General features: G+C 40.9%; 1 protein-coding gene across 1 annotated transcript; it reads right to left on the bottom strand.

Moving 5' to 3' along the window:
• Nucleotides 1-3,522: 3,522 nt before the first annotated feature.
• ube2na (ubiquitin-conjugating enzyme E2Na) lies at nucleotides 3,523-21,512 on the bottom strand. Its single transcript, XM_061773304.1, has 4 exons — nucleotides 21,359-21,512; nucleotides 8,130-8,376; nucleotides 7,686-7,826; nucleotides 3,523-4,747 (listed from the first exon to the last, which is right to left on the bottom strand). The coding sequence occupies exons 1-4, from the start codon at nucleotides 21,386-21,388 to the stop codon at nucleotides 4,710-4,712; spliced, it is 456 nt and encodes a 151-aa protein (XP_061629288.1). The 5' UTR covers nucleotides 21,389-21,512; the 3' UTR covers nucleotides 3,523-4,709.
• Nucleotides 21,513-22,578: the final 1,066 nt, after the last annotated feature.

Raw genomic sequence — 22,578 nt, 5'->3', positions numbered from 1 at the left:
AAAGTGCAAATCAACTGGCAACTTGAACGAAAGAAACTTCTAAAGAGCAAGTTTACCAATCTAAACTTAATTCAAGAAAGAAACGACACGTTTCAAATATATTTGGCTAATCGCTTTAAAGCTCTTCTAACGCTGGAAGACAGATTTGTCAACACACAACAAAGATATTGTAAACGGCCTTGTTCAAACTGCACACAAAGTAGCGCCATCAACGAGAAAGACGGCAACATCCAGAATATCTAAAGCTACTTTCGACTTCATGAAAAACAGGCGAGAAATGAAGTGGCAGCATTATCAACAAAATTTAATATATTGAATTGTGCAAGACGATTCGGAAAAAGAGATGCGAAGTATTGAGAACTTACAACGTTCGGCTTGTTCAGAAAACACTTGAAGCTGGACATGGAATAAAAAACAAACGCACAATTTGCCACAAGAAAATAATTTTTGGTTTGAAAGTGGCAGGTGGAACGATATGTCACAGCCGCCAAGAAATCGTTTTTTATACAACCCGAATTCCAATGAAGTTGGGACGTTGTGTTAAACATAAATAAAAACAGAATACTATTTGCAAATCATGTTCAATCTACATTGAATTGAATACACTACAAAGACAAGATATTTAATGTTCAAACTGATGAACTTGATTGTTTTTAGCAAATAATCATTAACTTAGAATTTTATGGCTGCAACACGTTCCAAAAAAAGCTGGGAGGGGTGGCAAAAAATGCTCATCAAACACCTGTTTGAACATCCCACAGGTGACCAGGCTAATTGGGAACAGCTGGGTTCCATAATTGAGTATAAAAGGAACGTCCCTGAAATACTCAGTCATTCACAAGCAAAGATGGGGCGAGGTTCACCTCTTTGGACCATCCGCCAACATCCCCCGAACTCACGGCTGTGGTGTCCTTGAGCAAGACACTGATACCCCGAAATGCTCCCCGGGCGCTTCAGCTGCCCCCTGCTCCAGTGTGTTCCACTAACGTGTATGTGTTCACTGTGATGGGTTAAATGCAAAGAGCAAATTTCTTGTGCATGCATGCATGTTCATGACAATAAATGGTGATTCTTCTTCTTCTTCTTTGTGAACAAGTGCGTGAAAAAATAGTCAAACAGTTTCAGGACAATGTTCCTCAATGTACAATTGCAAGGAATTTAGGGATTTCATCATCTACGGTCCATAATATCATCAAAAGGTTCAGAGAATCTGGAGAAATCACTGCATGTAAGCGGCAAGGCCGAAAACCAACATTGAATGCCCGTGACCTTCGATCCCTCAGGCGGCACTGCATCAAAAACCCACATTAATGTGTAAAGGATATCACCACACGGGCTCAGGAACACTTCAGAAAACCAATGTCAGTAAATACAATTCAGCGCTACATTCGTAAGTGCAACTTGAAACTCTACTATGCAAAGCAAAAGCCATTTATCAACAACACCCAGAAATGCCGCCGGCTTCTCTGGGCCCGGGCTCATCTGAGATGGACTGATGCAAAGTGGAAAAGTGTTCTGTGGTCCGACGAGTCCACATGTCAAATTGTCTCGGCCAAAAAGGAAAATAACCATTCAGACTGTTATGGACGCAAAGTTCAAAAGCCAGCATCTGTGATGGTATGGGGCTGTTAGTGCCAATGGCATGGGTAACTTACACATCTGTGAAGGCACCATTAATGCTGAAAGGTACATATAGGTTTTGGAGAAACATATGCTGCCATCCAAGCAACGTTTTTTTCATGGACGCCCCTGCTTATTTCAGTAAGACAATGCCAAACCACATGATGCACGTGTTACAACAGCGTGGCTTCGTAGTAGAAGAGTACGGGTACTAGACTGGCCTGCCTGCAGTCCAGACCTGTCTCCCATTGAAAATGGGTGGCGCACTATGAAGCGTAAAATACGACAACGGAGACCCCGGACTGTTGAACAGCTGAAGCTGTACATCAACCAAGAATGGGAAAGAATTACACCTACAAAGCTTCAACAATTTGTGTCCTTTGTTCCCAAACGTTTATTGAATGTTGTTAAAAGAAAAGGTGATGTAACACAGTGGTAAACATGACCCTGTCCCAGCTTTTTTGGAATGTGTGCAGACATAAAATTCTAAGTTAATGATTATTTGCTAAAAACAATAAAGTTTATCAGTTTGAACATTAAATATCTTGTCGTTGTAGTGTATTCAGTTAAATATAGGTTGAACATGATTTGCAAATCATTGCATTCTGTTTTTATGTTTAACACGTCCCAACTTCATTGGAATTGAGGTTTTACTTTTTTGCCCCACCATGTGTGCGCGTGTATTTGTATATATATATATATGTATATATAATATATATATATATATATATGTATATGTAATATATATATATATATATATATATATATACACATACATATATATATATTATATATACATATATATATACACATACTGTATATAAAATATTATAGCAAATGAAACCCCAAAATTCACCATCTCTAGAAACCAGAATACAATCAAAACACAATGAAAATGATTTTTAATCTAGAAACTAGGTAAGAACTTGCCCTCTGCAAAATAATTTAAGTGTTTAATAAATGTATATAATCCATGAGTACTAACATGGACATTTCTACCATATTCTAATTTATTGAGCGGCAACTGTATACGACTCAATGCTTTATATCAATTTATCTACTAATAATTTAACTAGTAATAATAGCAATCACTGAAGACAGACTGGCAGAAAAGGTTTCCCTTCTGACAGATGTTTCCACATTTTCAGTCCTATATCTTGTGAAAACCTTAAGAGTTCTTCATTCATTCATTTTCCATACCGCTTATCCTCACTAGGGTCGCGGGCTTGCTGGAGCCTATCCCAGCTGACTGGGCGAGAGGTGGTGTACACCCTGAACTGGTCGCCAGCCAATCGCATGGCACATATAAACTAACAACCATTCGCACTCATATTCACATCAACGGACAATTTAGAGTTTCCAATCAACCTATCATGCATGTTTTTGGGATGTGGGAGGAAACCGAAGAGCCCGGAGAAAACCCACGCAGGCACGGGGAGAACATGCAAACTCCACATAGGCGAGGCCAAATTTGAATGCGGGTCTGTGAGGCAGATGTGCTAACCAGTCGTCCACCATGCTGCCCCTTAAAAGTCATGTGAAAAATAAATTAGCTGAGCAATTAACATTTAGAAGGGTTACTTTGGAACAATTTAGACCGACTTCTATGTTGGGCAGCACAGTAACTTCCCAAAACTTCCCATTTGAGGCAAATCCTGGCTGCAGCTGTTGTACAGAAGCTTTGCTGCTCAGCCAATATAATATGCAAGTGGTTGGCTCTTTTGTCAATTTTATGCACAAGCCAAAAACTACGTCACAATGACATTTCGAAAATGTTCCCATATGTGACCTGCGATTTATTGGTGACCAGTCCAAAATTAACACTGTAGCTCGCCAAGTATATATGTTGTTCATGTATTAGGATTTAGGACAGCAAAAAAAAAAAAATCAAAACAAAGCAAGTGTTTAATAACTAACTGATTTTATTTACAGAACTGAAATGTATGCAGATGATCGTTTTCCTTCATTCTCAGAACAGGAAAAATATTCCTCCCTCGATGATCACAAAAAAATAATACATTTACAGGTAACTTGACTTTGCGGCCATAAACGTCAGGTGACAAATCATACACCGACCTAAATTGAGGACAATGATCACATGACACCCCAGAATCACATATGCCATTCCAATCCTGACTTATTACTAAATAAGGTGAAAACTCAAATGGAACCCCTGCTTGGTGGTGTAAATCCCATTGGGAGGAAGGTCATACACAACTGAGTCTTGTCGTGTCAGACTGACAATGCACAAGAAAAAAAAAGGCTGAGAGGAGTTTAGTATGACTGCACGGTACTAAGGAGAAAAAAATACAACAGGACTTGATATTCTAAAATTAAACACACAAACAAACAAAAAGGTCAAACTAAGTCAAGGGCCATAATGTCCATCTTAACTCCCCACAGTATTGACAAGCATATAACACAGTTCTGGCTAGAAGTGGTTTAAAGGTGATGGTGATGTATGTGATGTGTAACAGTAAAAGGCTCAGTTTTGGCTTTCAGTCCTATTTGTGAGTTAAATAAGGAGAGCTGTTTTGTGATTGGCCAGACCAACACTGCATTTCCAGGTTGGCGTTACACTACACTACAGGCGATAACTATTAGTAGCTGTTAGTTGCTTTCAATTAACAGTGACAAAGGAACACAAAGTTAAAATAAACATAAAAATATCTTACTGGCCACAGCTAGTTATTTCCTCACCACATTCCACTGCTCTGTCCGCCCTCAGTAAAGATGTGGGATGCAAGTTTTTCCCTCTTCAAAAGCTAAAAAAAAAGCAGCAGTTGACCGACTATTGATGTACGAAGAAAGCCAGGTGAAAGACCTAAACCTCTGAGCAAACAGTGGTGAGTTAATTAGGACAAAGATGAGTCATTTTACTATAATGCATTTACTAATTGTCAGCAGTTTTTCCCTTTTCATTATATTCATGTTTATTTATAGCATATGTGGGCTTGTGTGTGCATGTATATGTTTTTAATTTGACTGTGTCCTTCAAATACAAATAAAAGAGGTATTGGCAGAACAGGAGGACTTGTGTTCAGACTTGACTTCCGTCTGTGTCTTCACTTGACAGGCTGCTCGTCGCTTCATTTGTTTCCTGCATAAAGTCTGGTCCATGACTTGGCTGTAGAGGGGGAAAGACAGTATTAAAAAATCACAAAGAACATTTCCAAAATTATTTTTACTGCTGCACTCTCAGAAAATTGGCTAGTCTGCCAAAATTCATTGAAAACCAGGGGTTGAACTGTGGTGAAGTTGAGGTGCGGACTTTCCAAATCTGGCCAAAATTTAACACCCATTAAAACAATGAAATTCCTCTTTCAAATGTCGTAACATGTTTTTCCAAGCTGCTCTCAAATGCATCACAAAATGCCGCTAAGACAGCAGATGAGACGTATGCAAAAAAAAAAAAATATTTCAGCAAAAGAGCCTGGAAAATGCAAAAAAGGGTGGATGGATTTTTTTGCAAATAAGTAATTTGAGCAACAGCCACTAACTCATATTAGTCTTTCCTTCATGGGACTCCCAAATAATTCAACTATCAGGGCAAATCCCCCTCCTCCCTCCATGGTTCGGGAAATGACAATACTAACATGACAACCACTGTTAGCATTGTTGGGCACCACTTTTTAAAATTATTATTTAAAAAAAAAATAGTTACAACAGGGCGGCACGGTGTACGACTGGTTAGCACATCTGCCTCACAGTTTTGTGGACCGGGGTTCAAATCCCGGCCCCGCCTGTGTGGAGTTTGCATGTTCTCCGTGCCTTGGGTGGGTTTTCTGCAGGCACTCCGGTTTCCTCCCACATCCCAAAAACATGCATGGTAGGTTGATTGGAAACTCTAAATTGCCCTTAGGTGTGAATGTGCACGCGAATGGTTGTTTGTTTACATGTGCCCTGCGATTAGCTGCCGACCAGTTCAGGGTGTACCCCGCCTCTCGCCCGAAGATAGCTGGGATAGGCTCCAGCACGCCCGCGCCCCTTGTGAGGATAAGTGGTACGGATAATGGATGGATGGATAGTTACAAGAGGCTACTTGAGGGGTTGCAAAAGTAGCTAAATATAGCAATTAAGTTGGCCACAGTGAAGAAAAGACCCTTTCCAAAAAATTTTAATATCATCGAAAAGTTTATTTCCATAATTCCATTCAAAAAGTTCAACTTTCATAGATTATAGATTCAGGGCCCACAATTTAAACAATTTCAAGTATTTGTTTATTTTTACATAATTGGAGATTCCAATTCATAAAACCCACAAAATCAGGAATTCAAAAAATTAGAATACTGTCAAGAAATCAGCAGGCCATAAATGTTTTAAACTGAGTGTCACACACTAATCATCTACTAAACTCAAAGTACCTGCACAGGTTTCCCTCGGTGTCATTAAATTGCTTGATTTTGGTTCAATTGTCTCAGTTGGGTTCAATAGACAGCAGACTTGACAACTGGCCAGAAGACCATCATTGATCCCCTCCGTAGGATGGGTAAGCCACAAAAGTTCATAGCTAAGGAGGGTGCTGTGTCCAAGCATATCAATGGAAAGTCTGATATTGACTTCTATTGCCACAGAATGTGGCAGGAGAAGATGCACCAGCAAAAGAGATGACCGTGGGCTTCAGCGGATTATCAACAGACAAGACTCAACAATCTAGCCGAGATCCAGAAAGAGTGGAATGAGGCGGGAGTCACAGCTTAAAAAAACACTACATTCAGACGCATCCGGCAGATGGGCTACAAGTGTCGGGTTCCTCGGGTCAAACCACTTCTGAGCCTGAGCCAACGTAGGAAGCGTCTCAACTGGACCAAGGAGAAGAAGGACTGGACTTTTGCTTTTCCAATGAAAGCTAAGTGTGCCTTTCATCCAGGAATCAAGGTCCAAGGGTTTGGAGGAAGATGGGTGAAGAACCAAACCCAAGTTGCTTGTGGTCCAGTGTGAAATATCCACAGTCAGTCATGATTTGGGGTGCAATGTCCAGTGCCGGTGTTGGTAAACTCTGCTTTCTTAAATCCAAGCTCACCGCAACAGTCTACCAGAATGTTTTAGAGCACGGGTGTCAAACTCATTTTTGTCACGGGCCACATCGTAGTTATGACTTCCCTCGGAGGGCCGCTACAACTGTGAACTCATATAAATGAAAGCTTACCTCCTATACTGTAATTACATACAGTATACACAACACATTGATGAATAGGCAGTTTTGAAATCAGAAACCTATAAAAACATGTTTTTCAACTATTAAATTTCTTTTCAAAGGGGGATTGGTAACAAAAACAATGCTTGCAAATATCTCAATGGTATTACACCAACACAATGAGCAATTTTGATTTGCTTTCACGGGCAAAATAAAATGATGTGGCGGGCCGGATCTGGCCCCTGGGCCACCAGTTTGACACCTGTGTTTTAGAGGATCTGTATGGAGAAGGTGCAGGAACTGGCCCCTGCCCATGCCGCCAGAAGCACCAAAACCTGGTTTGATGCCCATGCCATCACAGTGCTTGACTGGCCAGCCAACTTGCCGGATCTAAACCCCATTGAGAATCTATGGGGTATTATCAAGAGGAAAATGAGGGGCACTAGACCCAAAAACAAAGAAGAACTGACAGAAAGCATCAAAGAAATCTGGGCTTCCATAACTCCCAGGCAATGCCACAGGCTGATTGCCTCAATGTCATGGCGTATCCAGGCAGTGATTAAAGCAAAGGGATTCCTGAATCTATAATATATGAAAGTTTAACTTTTTGAATGGAATTATGGAAATAAACTTTTCCATGATATTCTACTTTTTGAATGGGTCTGTAGTTGTTTTTACTCACTTATACTGGCCACATATGTGCACATGAAAATTAAAGCACTGTGCTAAAAATAAAATCAGTGTGTTGTTTCGTTTTGACTTGCTAAAGACTACAAAGACCAGTCATTAACAGTGGACAGGCCGGATGAGGCCCATGGGTCGTACCAGATGTACTTTAATCCCACAGGAGATAAAAGTCAGAGAACACTAAGCAAGATCCAGAAGGAACCTACAGTAAATAACTTCATTTGGTTTTGGCAGGTTTTACCTGTCTCTATAGCTTCAGCTTCATTGGTCTTCCACTTCTCTGCAACATCATTTGCTAAGGGATCATCTGGGTTTGGCGCACTTAGTAATGCCTGGATTGACAGAAGCACTGTGCGGATCTGCAGAGCTGGTGACCATTTATCTGAAATAAGAATAGAGGGAAAAAAAGGGGCGGGGCAGCTGTCAGAGTCTTAAACCCAGTGAAAGTTTAATTCAAAAGGCCTTTTGGCAGACTGAAAGGCAGATTACACTGGCAAAACTCTCAATTCATCTGCAGATAAACTATCACAGAACAAATTGTCAACACGATTCCCTACAGTAACAAACTTTGTTCTAAAAGCCAAAACAATGTTTGTTAAAGACCTGATTTTCTATCAGTTGGCAGGAAAGTAATCTACACACTGTTAACTGTAAATGTGAAAATTAATCATTAATTCTGACTTACCTTTCAGAATGTCTAGACATATTCTTCCCAGTTTGTCTACATTGGGATGATATATTTTAGTCATGAAGCGCACTTTAGGTGCTGCCATCGGATATTCCTCAGGTAAAAAAAGTTCTAGTTTAAATGTACCCCCCTCAAAAGGTGAGTCTTGGGGCCCAGAAATCACCACATGAAAATAGCGAGCGTTGCTCTCATCTGGCTCTGCCTGGATACCTGGAACAGGCTCTGCAAACAAGCGCTGAGTTTCCTGGGAAATCAAAACAAAACAAAGCACAATTATCAATACAAAACTGTCACACGCAACACTTTCTATTTTTTAGTAGGGATGTCCCGATCCAACTTTTTCACTTCAGAACCGATACCAATATTGCAGCCTTGAGTTTTGGCCGATACCGATTCATTATACTATATTATATTTATTTCGTAGTATGGAATGGTAGAAAAGGCTTCATCAAGTGATATTACTCAAACAGAGAACAATAATCAGCAACAGTAGGTATGAGAAAAACTGACCCATTTCCTATTAACCAATAAGTTAAATAAAGTACTGCAGTGCACGTCTTGACCTCTGAGGGCAGTGTGGTGCACGCAATGAGATACACACTTGCGGTCACAAAGAAAGTCATGATTGAATATTGGTAACATAACTAGTTTTTCACAAAGTTTGAAGAATATATGCCAGTGAGTATTGTTATATTGCCTCTTTGTATGAGTTTATACACCTTTTGTGTACCACTATTCATTATTTGAGATATTAGTGCCGCGAGTTTGATGCTAATTTCCCTTAGCTCGCCAACTGAGTTTTTCATTCATTGTTTTTGCATTGAGCTACCGATTTTTTGTGTACAAAAATGAAGAAAGAAACCAAGTCTGTGATATATTTGAACACTCAATAGGTATAATACTTAAAAGTGCTGGAACGGAGTGTGGAATGGACCGCTTGTATAGGAGTTGTAAAATTGGAGACTTTAGATGCAGTCCGATCAGATACTTTTTTTTTTTTTTTTTTTTTGCTGACATCAGACCGATTTCCGATCTCCAAGATCGCCTCGGGACACCACTTTTTTGCACCACAATTTTAGCAGTAAAGACCAGTGATTCAGAAAGGCTCTTGCTTTGACATGGAGATGCTAGAATAACCAGTAGAATACCAACCTCCGTCAAGACTGAACAATGATGCCCTGCCCAGGATGTGGTTGCTTAAGTGGGTCGTGTAATAGTCAAGTCAATGAGAGAAATAAGTCAAATGGAGAGAGAAACAGATATAATTGTAAATGTGTTCTGATGTTAAGGTAAAATATATTGAGTTGTAAATTTGAGCAGCCGCACCCCACCTTAGCTCTGTCGGTGGTGGTAATGCACATTACAAAGGAGAGTCAGTTTAAAAAAATTCCTACATCAACCTCATAACCTTGTTCTTAAGCTACAAACTAGAACTTTTCTGTTTTTTTGAAAAGTTCCATAACCATGTTGTTAAACCGATCCTTTAACCGATCCTTTGCTATGATATGTATGCCAAGATAGTAGTTGGGGATAGCACTACCCCTATGGGCACTAACTGATTATCCTCTATTCCAGCAGTGTTAAACATATGGCCCGCGGGCCAAAACCGCCCATCTAGGATGTACAATCCAGCCTGCCAGATGAATTCGAAAGGGATAAAATTAAAAAAACATTCTGGTGGTCAGGACTAAGGATAATTTTAAGAATTATTATGCTCCTGTAAAAAATCTGAATGGTAATAATTCCTAGGTCTTCATAAATTGATGACATTTTAAAGTGCAAAACTAGATTTTTCAGTTCCAAGTACCTGTGACTTAAATCGTTGTGCCTTAAAAAACAATCACTATGAACACTTATGCACACATTGTAGATGACAAACTGAACAAAATAATCAAGAAATCTGATATCGTTTTGTAAAATGATTTAAAAAAATATCATTCAATATTTTTAAAAATTGTCGGATTTGTTTTGCATACAGACAAAGAGAAAAACATATTTTTTTTATTATATCTGGTCTTTTTTTTTTGTAAGATTTTAGTTGTCCTGCCCCTTTGACATCAAATTAGGCTTTATGTGGCCCCTGAACTACAATGAGTTTGACACCCCTGCTCTATTCAAACTGTCCTCTGAATACCCTTCATCGATGTACGATGGGTTTCGTCAGCTCAATGTTGCATTGATTGCATCACTAATGCCTCTAAGATCTTTGAAAATAGTTTGGATAGATGATGTTACACAGCCGTTTCCTTTCTGTAGGGTGGTGGCGTCGCGTGACTTCTGCGGATTTTGTTGTGCACGGCTGACTGGCACCATGTTCGCCATTTTAGTCAATGGCACTTAATAAATTAGCAATTTTTCAGCATAGTAAATTAACAACTGAACATAATTTTGGGGTGCTAGCTGCAAGTGCAACAGTATATGATTGCTTGTCTTGAGCGAGTATTGAGGACGTCTGGCGACCACCACCGTTTGTGTGATTTAGATCATTTAGAATAGATGACACCCACCCTACTAAATTACCGTTCATTCAGCATATTAAATTAAAGATTGAACATAATTTTGGGGTGCTAGTTGTGTTAATGTGAGAGTGCAACGGTATATGATAGGAACATGAAGTATAATACTAACTTGAACAAAATGTTTGGAAACTCAAGCAAGATGTCGTCTTTTTTTTTCCTGAAAAGTTGTCATTTTGGAGGTGGTGGGATCCTGCCCGACGGCTGTAATTTTGTATCGAAACCGAAACCGGTTTTCAAAATACACGAACCTAGGTCGTCTTTGAAATGGCAGAACAGTGACACGTCCTTTCAACTGTGTGCCTCCACTCCACGCAATATGCGCTCACAGTGCTACCAATCTTAATATATGTAATAATAATAATAATAATAATAATAATTACTATTATTATTATTACTACTATCATTAGGCCTGTCACGATAATTACTATATCAACTTATCGTTCGATAAAAAAACGGACACGATAGTTTTTCCGGACTTGATAAATGGTCATTGGTGTGGTGACCTGGCATGCGGATTTGGGCAAAAAAGAGTTTGACACCCCTGGACTAGTCCCCTAACTAACCTTTGTTGCATGAACTGATGAAGCGTCTCGGATGAGAAGCGAAACATCTTCTCAGACAACCAGAACAGTCCAGTTATGACCGATTCAATACCTTAAGAATGACATGACCTGGTTGAATGAGAATATTCACAGGCATATTTAACGTTTAATTTTGCAATGAAAACTGATTGCATATTGTTTGTTGAAATGTAGTGCAATGAAAAGCCAGATGTCAAAGCCCATGATATTTGCATTTGTTCTGTCGTTTTGCAGAGACTACAATCAAGAGTTACTTAGCGTGGCAGAACAGATGACGTTATTAACGTTACACACTGTTATTAACGTTACACACTTTGTTCCTAAAGTTCTTATCTAAAATAATATTTAATGCATTTAATATTTTTCACGTAAACTCAACGCAAATCAACCCGCAGTAATACTGACCTTGATGAATTTTTAGAAGCAAAGTGAATCCAGTGCCACTATTCGATAAAAAATAAAAAAAATTATTATTATTTTTTTTTTTAAAGGTCATTTGAAATACATGACCATTAGGTTTCACCTAAAGGTAAGCTCAGCAATTATGTGTGGGTCAAAGCCCATGATATCTGCATTTGTTCTGTCGTATTGCAGAGACGACAATCAAGAGTTACTCAGAGTGGCAGTACAGAGGGTTAATCGTTCACATAGGTTTTACTTTCTTTAACCTGATTTAGGTTTTCTTCATAATGAGAGCTGCAAAATTTCTAAGTTCTAGAAATACTGGTGAGTAGCGTAGAGGTAGACTTTAAGGTGGATGTCATTGTCAAAATAAAAGATGGGGAAGTGTCTGTCTTGGTGCCTAAGTGCTATCAATATCAAGATTGTGGGCAGTATGTCACGGTCTTTTAGAGGTGACACCGATCTAAGCTTCCATGCCACAGGATACCATTACTGGTACTTCCATACCCATCAGCCACTGCAGCAAAGTTAGTTACTCCCTGCTAGCAAACACAGCGAAATTACCGAGACAACACAAGATCTTTGAAGTTTTCTGGTTTGTAAAGTCAACTATGCAATCCCTATCCTGAAATTAAATCCAACAAACGATCATACTAATACACTAACACACTACAATAACTGCACGAATACACAAAGCTGCTCTTTAGACTATGTACTGCTTTTCAGTCTTAATCTAATACAGTCTGTAAAATTCATGTGATGTCCATCATACTGTAGGTGACAATGACAGAAACAGCGAAATAGGAATGAATGCAGAGGAATCCAAAATAGCTACCGTACTTGTTTTTGAAACGCTTCTCCTGAATGCAGCTTAGAGTGAAATTCCTGAAATGTTTTAGATAACCCACAGACAAAACCATGCAGTGAAAACACAGACACGAGGGGCTCCCAGTACCAGTCACACGATCCAAAGGCTCAAGGGCTCCAACTCTTTCACCTTTTCCCACCAATGTCAGTCTGTTGCCGGCTTAGTCACTCACCTGTACAGCTTACATCTTTCTGTTCCCATTAGGCTTTCTTCTCTATACATGGCTGTCTTTCACTCTTCTCTATACAATGGCTACCTCTCACTCTTCTGTGGGATGAGTACAGTGGCACCTCCAAAGTCAAACACAATCTCGGTCGACATCAAAACAAAATATAATAAATTGCTCTCGAGGTCAAACTGTCAGTCATAATAAAAGTTTAACCAGAAGGTATTAAACTAAAAACAAAAAACACAACTAAATAATACACTATCTGAATTAGGCGGGATGAATACTTAATTTTTACTCAAGGTAAAAATAAAAATAAACCACTAATGTATTGTAAAACAATAAAACACTACCTTTTGATTACAAGTACCATGGTACATTAAGCTAACTCGGGAGCTAACTTAGCAGCCTACATCTTCACTCACTGGTCCTTCATGTCAAACATCACAGACAGAGAGGACTCAAATGCAGGCAACCAGTCTCAGACAATCCAAATGAAAATCTTTAGCTGAAGTTCCACTTGTTAGCACAGCAGAATGGGAACAAAAAACAGGAAGTAGATAGCTTTCAAAATAAAACCAGTAACACTGCTAAACAAACAGAAGCAACAGTTGCTCAGGCATCCACACGGATGCTGGCCATCATTTCTAACTGTCATGACACTGAAACACTTGGTAACTCTGAACAAAAGAAAGTGGACTCTACCAGTCTTTGTGTTTTAATTGTGTCAGCTTACTTTACAGTTACTTCTAGTGGAGGAGGATGTTCTCTTTCACACTGTAATCTTCCTAACAATCCTTTCAGAAACAGTACTGCAAAAAAGCCACAGGAAAAAAAACAAAGTCCAGTGAGTTTGCTGTTGGCTCACATGATATTGCTGACAGTGACAACATCACGCATTATTATATCACAGTTTTGATGTGTCGTTTAAAGCAGGGATACCCAACAACTGTGCCCCAGCACATTAGTGTGCTGTGAAAGATCATCAGATATGCTGTGGCAACATTAACCACTGCCAAAATCTTGTCAACCAAATGGATAACTAAGAAAAACTTTCATTAAACCTTGAACCTTGATTATTGTCTCCCTGGGAAAGAATGTCATACAGAAATGTATGTAATGTAATCCATCAATTTTCTGTACAGTTTATCCTCACTAGGGTCACGGGCGTGTCAGAGACTATCCCAGCTATTTTTGGGCGAGAGGGGGGTACACCCTGAACCGGTCGCCGGCCAATCACAGAGCACATATAAACAAACAACCATTCACACTCACATTCACACGTATGGGTAATTTAGAGTCTTCAATTAACCTGCCATGCATGTTTGTGGGATGTGGGAGGAAACCGGAGTACCCGGAGAAAACCCACGGAGGCACAGGGAGAACATGCAAACTCCACACAGGCAAGGCCAGATTTTAAATCAGGTCCTCAGAACTGTGAGGCAGATGTGCTAACCAGTTGACCACTGTGACCGCCGTATCTAATGTAATGTGTAATGTCATTGTAATGTAATGTGACCAAATCATATCTTCTCATTTTAGACTCCTGTTCACGCCATAGGGTCACTTGCATGTACTTGAACGTCTATCCTTCTAGCCCCGCATCTGCGATGTGGGCCTCTGGAGATGCTGGGTCTGTTTCCCCCCTCCTCCTCTTGAGTCGGGTTTTGTCCCTGTTGCCCTCCTGGGGGCGGGCCAGCCCCGGGACTGCTCTCGGTTCCTGGGTGCCCGCCGGCCCTACTCCGGAGGCCTTGTCCTGGTCTCCGGGTGGGGGCTGGGGGCCGTGCTGCTGCACCACTTCCTTCTTCCTGGGGAACGCCGCCGTGGTTGCCGCCCCATAGGGTCCCCATGGGGGGGCCTGGCACGAGGTATGATGGGGAGGACGCCGGGCCGGGTCCTGGCACATCTGTGCTGGTCTCCGGTCTGGTCCAATTTTAATGCATCATACAACCGTCAGCTGGGGCAGGGCCGTGTCGGGCTGGGGAGGACACTTGGCCGCTGTTCCGGCACTCCGGACTCCTCTCTGGCCCCCATGCCGCATATTTTTAAGCACCCCATATTGCCAGGAAAAAACTGAATTTTTGAAATTTTTGCAGATTTATTAAAAAAGAAAAACTGAAATATCACACAGCCATAAGTATTCAGACCCTTTGCTCAGTCTTTAGTAGAAGCACCCTTTTGAGCTAATAGTCTTTTTGGGAATGATGCAACAAGTTTTTCACATTTGGGGATCCTCTGCTATTCCTCCTTGCAGATCCCCTCCAGTTCTGTCAGGTTGGATGGTGAACGTTGGTGGATAGCCATTTTCAGGTCTCGCCAGAGATGCTCAATTGGGTTTAAGTCAGGGCTCTGTCTGGGACATTCAAGAAGAGTCACAGAGTTGTTCTGAAGCCACTCTTTCATTGTTGTGTGTTGTGTGCTTAGGGTCATTGTCTTGTTGGAAGGTGAACAAACTTAGCAAACTCCATGCGGGCTTTCATGTGTTTCGCACTGAGGAGAGGCTTCCGTTGGGCCACTCTGCCATAAAGCCCCGATGTGTGGAGGACTGCAGTGATGGTTGACTTTCTAGAACTTTCTCCCATCTCCCGACAGCATCTCTGGAGCTCAGGCACAGTGATATTTGGGTTCTTCTTTACCTCTCTCACCAAGGCTCTTCTCCCCCAATTGCTCAGCGGACGGGCAGCTCTAGGAAGCGTTCTGGACGTCCCAAACATCTTCCATTTAAGGATTATGGAGGCCACTGTACTCTTAGGAAACTTAAGTGCAGCAGAATTTTGTTTGGCTTGTCACAATTCTGTCCCTGAGCTCTTCAGGCAGTTCCTTTGACTTCATGATTCTCATTTGCTCTGACGTGCACTGTGAGCTGTAAGGTCTTAGAGATAGGTGTGTGGCTTTCCTAATCAAGTCCAATCAGTATAATCAAACACAGCTGGACTTCAATGAAGGTGTAGAACCATCTCAGGGATGATCAGAAGAAATGGACAGCACCAGAGTTAAATCTATGTGTGTCATAGCAAAGGGTCTGAATACTTATGGCTGTGTGAAATTTTAGTTTTTCTTTTTTAATAAATCTGCAAAAATTTCCACAATTCCGTTTTTTTCTGTCAATATGGGATGCTGTGTGTACATTAATGAGGAAAAAAATGAACTTAAATGATTTTCGCAAATGGGAGCAATATAACAGTGAAAATTTTAAGGGGGTCTGAATACTTTCCGTACTTACTGTACATTCGCACATTCTTTGGGGAGCTGGGTAACCTGCGTGGGGTTGACGGTTGCAGGTCATCAGTGCTCCTTGACCGTCTCGCCACACCCCCACCCCACACGATCACGGTACAGAGATAATGGTCGCCAGTCGGGCACCTGGTAACCATAGTAATAGGCTGGGTGGTGGGTAGGGTTGGGCATCGCGAATTGAGAACCGATTGGAACCGGGACTAACATTCTGGTTCTCCCGGAATCGTTCAAATTAAAAAATTTCGGTTCACAGTTTCGATGCCTACAGTACACCAACCCCGAAGAAGAAAGTGTCGAAAACCAACGAAGAACAACACGCACGAATACGTACTTGTGCTCAATGGTGGCGGCGAACAAAAGTGTGTCTTAACTTTGGTAAAATAAATGACCAGTCAGTTGCCTCAATGCAACACTTAAGATTAAGATTATATTGTACAAAGGAGGCTTAGATGATGTGTAGAAGTCTGACGTGCTTCCTCCCGTGCCGAGGCTCAGCCTACACCACGCAGAACTTCAGTCAAGTCAAATTGAGTGAGTGAAACAATAAAATACGTCTATTCCAACATTGAGGCAGCAAACAAGGTAGATGGTTGGTTGCACTTTTGCACTGATGGTTTTTAGCATTTTAGTCTTCAAACCAATGTAAGAGTCGATGACAGAAAAAGAAATCTTAACATTGAGCTAAAACATCACCAAAGGTCAACTAGCAACTATACATCACAATGAATTGGAACAAAATTCACAAAGAGGTTTTCCCACAGTATCACAAACACTAACCTTCTGTCTCATCGGTGGGTAGGTAAGGGAATCAACGTTTTATAGTATTTTGCTCCATTTATTACTCTTTTTCTTGCCACCTAGGTTTACTTTTGTTTTCAAAATTTACCGTTGTCGTGTGAAGTTACTTTTCGTGCCAAAATGCTGAGTACCCCTCAAAATAAAAAGCATGAACGGCCTTTTTAAGGTCATTTCACAGCATTTCAATCAGATTCAAATCCAGACCTAGACAAGGCCACTCCAAAACCTCATTTTTATTTTAAACCATTCAGAAGTTGACTTGCTGGTGTGTTTTGGATTGTTGTCCTACTGCAGAAACCAAGTGTGCTACAGCTTGAGGTCACGAACTGATGGCCGAACACTCTCCTTTAGGATTTTCTGGTCAACAGCATAATTCACGGTTCCATCAATCACAGCAAGTCAGCCAGGTCTTGAAGAAGCAAAGCATCCCCAGACCATCACACTACCACCAACATGTTTGACTGTTGTTATGATGTTTTTTTCCTGAAATGTTGTGTTACATTTATAGCAGATTTAACGAGACACACAACCTCCAAAAAGTCCAACTTTCGTCTCGTCAGTTCATGGGATATTGTCCCAAAAGTCTTTGGACTCATTCAGATGCAAGTAAAATGAGCCTTTATGTTCTTTTTGGTCAGCAGTGGTTTTTGCATGAGAACTCTGCCATGCATTAGATTTTTGCCCAGTCTCTTTCTTATTGTTGAGTTAAGAACACTGACCTTAACTGAGGAAATGGAGGCCTGCAGTTCTTTAGATATTGTCATGGGTTCCTTTGTGACCTTCTTGATTAGCCGTCGTCGTGCACTTGATGTAATTTTTGTAGGCCACCCACTCCTGGGAAGGTTCACCACCGTTCAATGTTTTCTCCATTTGAGGATAATGGCTCTCACCGTGGTTCACCGGAGTCTTAAAGCTTTAGGAATGGCTTTGTAACCCTTTCCCGACTGAAAGATGTCAATTACTTCATTTGTTGTCTGTTCTTAGAATTTATATCGATTGTGGCTTTTTTTTCCAGCTGTTGGAGATCTTTTGGTTGACTTAATTTTGTCAAACAGGTTATATTTAAACCTCCCATATTTCCCCAAACCAACTATTTCTAGGCTCTATGGTGCCTCAGTAAATGTGAAATATGAATTAAAATCGTCCACCCATTCCTGAGTCACAGACGCTTTTCTATCGAGAGGCCTGAAATCAGGTCATTCGAATTATTCAAGCTGAACTATCTCATCAGCAAAGATCTCTGCCTACCTCTACGCCCCCGAGCCAGCATTGTCAACATAAACACGTCTGCGCTCACAAGTAGTGACGGTTGGTTCTTCTACACGGACGCAACCAATCAGAGGAAAGGGGGTGGTCTGACCAAAATATGCACAAAGCGGATACAATACTGGGTCAAACAGAAGTAGCTATCAGAGGGGCCTTTTCTGGACACTAGTATGACAGAACCAAAGTGTTTTTAATGGACACTTTTATGCTAAGTCCATCTAGGGAGTCACTCTACGGAGGTCTAAATAGCTAAAATATGGGACCTTTAAGTGATTTCTTGATTGAACAGGTCAAGAGATAATCAGACTTGCTCAGTGAAAATGAACTGAAATAATTGGATTAGCCACAGTTAATTCATGAATTAACAAGGGAGGGGGCATTACTTTTTCCACACAGGGCCAGGTAGCTTTGAATAGTTTTTTCTCTTTAATAAATAAAATCTGAATGTAAAAACATGTTATTGTTTACTTAGGCTGGGTCTGATATTTACATTTGTTTGATGATCTTAAACATTAAAGCGGGGAAACTGAAAAAATACAAGAATTTGAGAAGGGGTTAACAGTTTAAAACGGTGGTGAGAGCATATTAAATATATGGCTCCAGTCTAGTGGAGATTATGATCATTTTAATTGATGATTTTGTTTGTAGGTATTTTTCCTTAATACTGCAGCATACAGAGCCTAAACTACCACACACGATTAGACATGGCATTTTGAATTTTGTTTGTTTTTTGCATCCTCTGACATAGAACATTTTGGGGCAGCACACAATGAATTTCCGCAGCGGCGTAAAAATCCATCACAGTGACCTCGTGCCACTAGAAGGCATGTTCACACTGACTGTTTTTTATTTGATTGCGACCCTAATGAGGAGAAGCGGTTCAGAAAATGGATGGATGGATCTAGAAGTGTTTTTGATTCATATAAAGTTGTACCTTGCCTTATGAGTTTAATTTGTTCTGTGACTGAGCACTCTGATCTCAAATTGTGAGTGCGATACGGGATGCTGGCCGGATGTTAATGCAATTGCTCATACTTCAAATTATGGCTCACAACACAAAGCAAATAAATAAATAAATAAATCGACTAAGCGAGAGCTCGTAACTAGAAAAACTCCTAAGGTGGTGCAGTCGTAAGTCAATGTAGCGCTGTAATTAGAACATTTCGAGGTTACAAATGGTGCGCAATGAACTAGTTTGTACTACGACGTAATACGTCGTCATGCGGAAAAAGATGGTCTTCGCCGTACTTATTGATTTTCATTTGACAGGTTTATATTTATGGTCGAGAAATGATTTTCCTTCAAATATTTACTGCAATTATGACATTTCAAGGTTACGAACGACAAGCAATGAACTACATTGTGCAGTGGCATAAGAATACTTTGTTGTGCACCACAAGAAGGCATGCTCAATTACAGAGGTACCTAATATTTTTCATTTGACTGTTTTGTAGTTCTGGCCTAGAAGTGTTACATATTTACTGTAATGACTTTACTACTGCGCTAGCACAGGTTAGTGAGAGCATTCCGACTTAAGTACAAATTTGGGTTGCGTCACCACTGCCACCGAAAAACACTGCACATTCATTGGCCTAATCTAATTAGTTTTGTCACTTAGCAATTTCATGTTGAACACAGTCGTTGAACGCTCAAAGTAGATATCAGATTATCACAATAACATATCAAAAGGTTCAATATCTTAGACATAGGGATAGGCTTCTTATTATGGTTACTTAGCACCTTGGTGGGTGAAGCAATGTGCACCCAAAATTCCCACTGATAAGTCAATAAAGCACAGCACAGTACTCAAATTGCAGTTTGTAATCCACGCATACTTTCACTGAACGCATAAAAATATGTGCAATTAAGTAGATATGATGTGTTCCTAAAGTACTGCAATTAAGCCATATACTATAGTAAGATCACATTTGTAATGAATGGATAGGGCATTTGAGTTGCAACACCTTTAGCTAACTTTGGGTTTACAATCCAAACGATCCTGGCCTCCACTGATAACCAGCTTGTTATATGAGGTGATTCAGTTATATTTGGATTAAAGGAAACAGCGGAATTTGGATTAAAGGAAACAGCGGAATAGTGCGGCTCAACCTGATTCCCTGGGTCTTGATACAGATGTATGGAGTCTGGCTGGAAGACATTCACTAAAATGTGAAATACCCCAAATTAGAAGTATGGGTAAATGTAATGAATATATTTTTTTGTCATTCATTGAGAGCTCACCAAATACAAATATTACAATAGAAGGCAAAACCGGCTTGTAAATCAAGATATCGAACTAAAATGTATTCCTCAAAACCTTTTTAATGCAACACACCGTCCCATGTTAGTGTAGTACTCGGTCGAAAGAGGCCTTACAGAATACAAAGCTAACAGATCAACAACTTTTCATTTTTCACGTTTGATTCTAAAGACGTCGGCACGGTGGACGACTGGTTATCACGTCTGGTTAGCACGTCTGCCTCACAGTTCTGAGGACCGGGGTTCAAATCCCAGTCCCGCCAGTGTGGAGTTTGCATGTTCTCCCCGTGCCTGCGTGGGTTCTCCCCAGGTACTCCGGTTTCCTCCCAAAAAAACAAATCCCAAAAACATGCGTGGTAGGTTCATTGATGACTCTAAATTGCCCGTAGGTGTGAATGGTTGTTTGTTTCTATATGCCCTGCGATTAGCTAGCGACCAGTTCAGGGTGTACCCCGCCTCTCGCCCGAAGATGAAGATAGCTGGGATAGCCTCCAGCACGCCCGCGACCCTAGTGAGGATACGTGGTACAGATAATGGATGGATGGGTGATTTCTAAAGACTATAAAAACTTTATTACACACTGGTGACAAGCGTTCACCCATAGCCGTATTGCGAGAACTACATTCATTTTACCACGTAAAACTGCACCAAAAGGCCGCACGATCAAATAAATTACAGGAAAGACACCCAACTTCTAAACATGAAAACGTGAAAATTACGTCATTATAGAGAAAATGCTTGGGTTGGCGTGGCGAGCTTTTAGTTTTTAAATACACATAGACATGCTTAGCATGGTTAGCTTCGTTAGCCTGCTTAGCCAGGCAGACCGTCAGTCCCTACAGCGATCTTTTAACAGATATAAACGAGAACCCATACTTTATTATAACTCTAACTATTATCGTCAACCAACACGGTGAGCACAGCCGCTGATATTTTAACCAAAACGTTTGACCGATACCCGCAGGGGAAGAAAACGGAAGTCACTTTAGACAACTAACGGTGTCGCGGTAGATGCTACCGTTAGCACAGAAAGCCCGTATTAGATATTTGGGGCATGTGGTCCGAATATGCTGGGTTAAACCCACGACACAAAAGTCGCACAGGTTAATTTTTGAATGTGAAGTGTTTACCTTTATAATCCTGCGGGGCAGTCCTGTCATCTTGTCTTAAATGCGAGCTTTAGCTCAGTCAGTTCCTCCTCTCTCGTTGACAGCACACGCACACACCTACGACTTCCGGGTTCTCTGCGTCATGACCACAGATGGTAGGAAACACTTGCAGCAAACCATCTGTTGTGCACACGATCAGTCTTGGGAAGATTACTTTGGAAATGTAATGCAGTTACCCAGTTGAAAATGTAAATGTAGTAGTTTAACTATTTCAATTACTTTCTCAATGTAACTAATTACCTTTTATTATTATTTTGAATGAATATATCAATACAGCCCTTGGATGTTTCCTCTAAATAGTGGATTAAAATCATAAATCATTGTTTTAGGGTTAGGCCCTTCCACAACAGCTGACAACATCTTTCAGTGCCCAACATAAGGACGAAAATGGCGATCACGGATTGGTCTGCACAGCCACAGAAGAACACAGGCTCTCGTAGCTGGAACGTACTTGTCGTCCAAGACAATCTTGTCATCATTGTTTTGGAATTAACACAGATTAGTTCTTTACATTAATAAATTGATAGCAAAAAATGGTGCAATGTAAATACATCATGACAATGTGTTTGTTCTTTTATGTGTTCAAAATTGAAACAATGAGTAATTTTCTTCTTTTCCTTTTGGGTTGTCCCGTTAGGGGTCACCACAGCGCGTCATCCTTTTCCATCCATCCATCCATCCATTTTCTGAGCCGCTTCTCCTCACTAGGGTCGCGGGCGTGCTGGAGCCTATCCCAGCCGTCATCGGGCAGGAGGCGGGGTACACCCTGAACTGGTTGCCAGCCAATCGCAGGGCACATAGAAACAAACAACCATTCGCACTCACAGTCATGCCTACGGGCAATTTAGAGTCTCCAATTCATGCATGTTTTTGGGATGTGGGAGGAAACCGGAGTGCCCGGAGAAAACCCACGCAGGCACGGGGAGAACATGCAAACTCCACACAGGCGGGGACGGGGATTGAACCCCGCACCTCAGAACTGTGAGGCTGACGCTCTAACCAGTCGGCCACCGTGCCGCCTCATCCTTTTCCATGTAAGCCTATCTCCTGCATCCTCCTCTCGAACACCAGCTGCCCTCATGTCTTCCCTCATTACATCTATCAACCTTCTCGATGGTCTTCCTCGAGCTCTCTTGCCTGGCAGCTCCATCCTCGTCATCCTTCTACCAATATACCCACTC

This window comes from Phyllopteryx taeniolatus, chromosome 5 (assembly GCF_024500385.1).
Source record: "Phyllopteryx taeniolatus isolate TA_2022b chromosome 5, UOR_Ptae_1.2, whole genome shotgun sequence".
NCBI lineage: Eukaryota > Metazoa > Chordata > Actinopteri > Syngnathiformes > Syngnathidae > Phyllopteryx > Phyllopteryx taeniolatus.
This window is presented reverse-complemented; position numbering and strand designations above follow the sequence as displayed.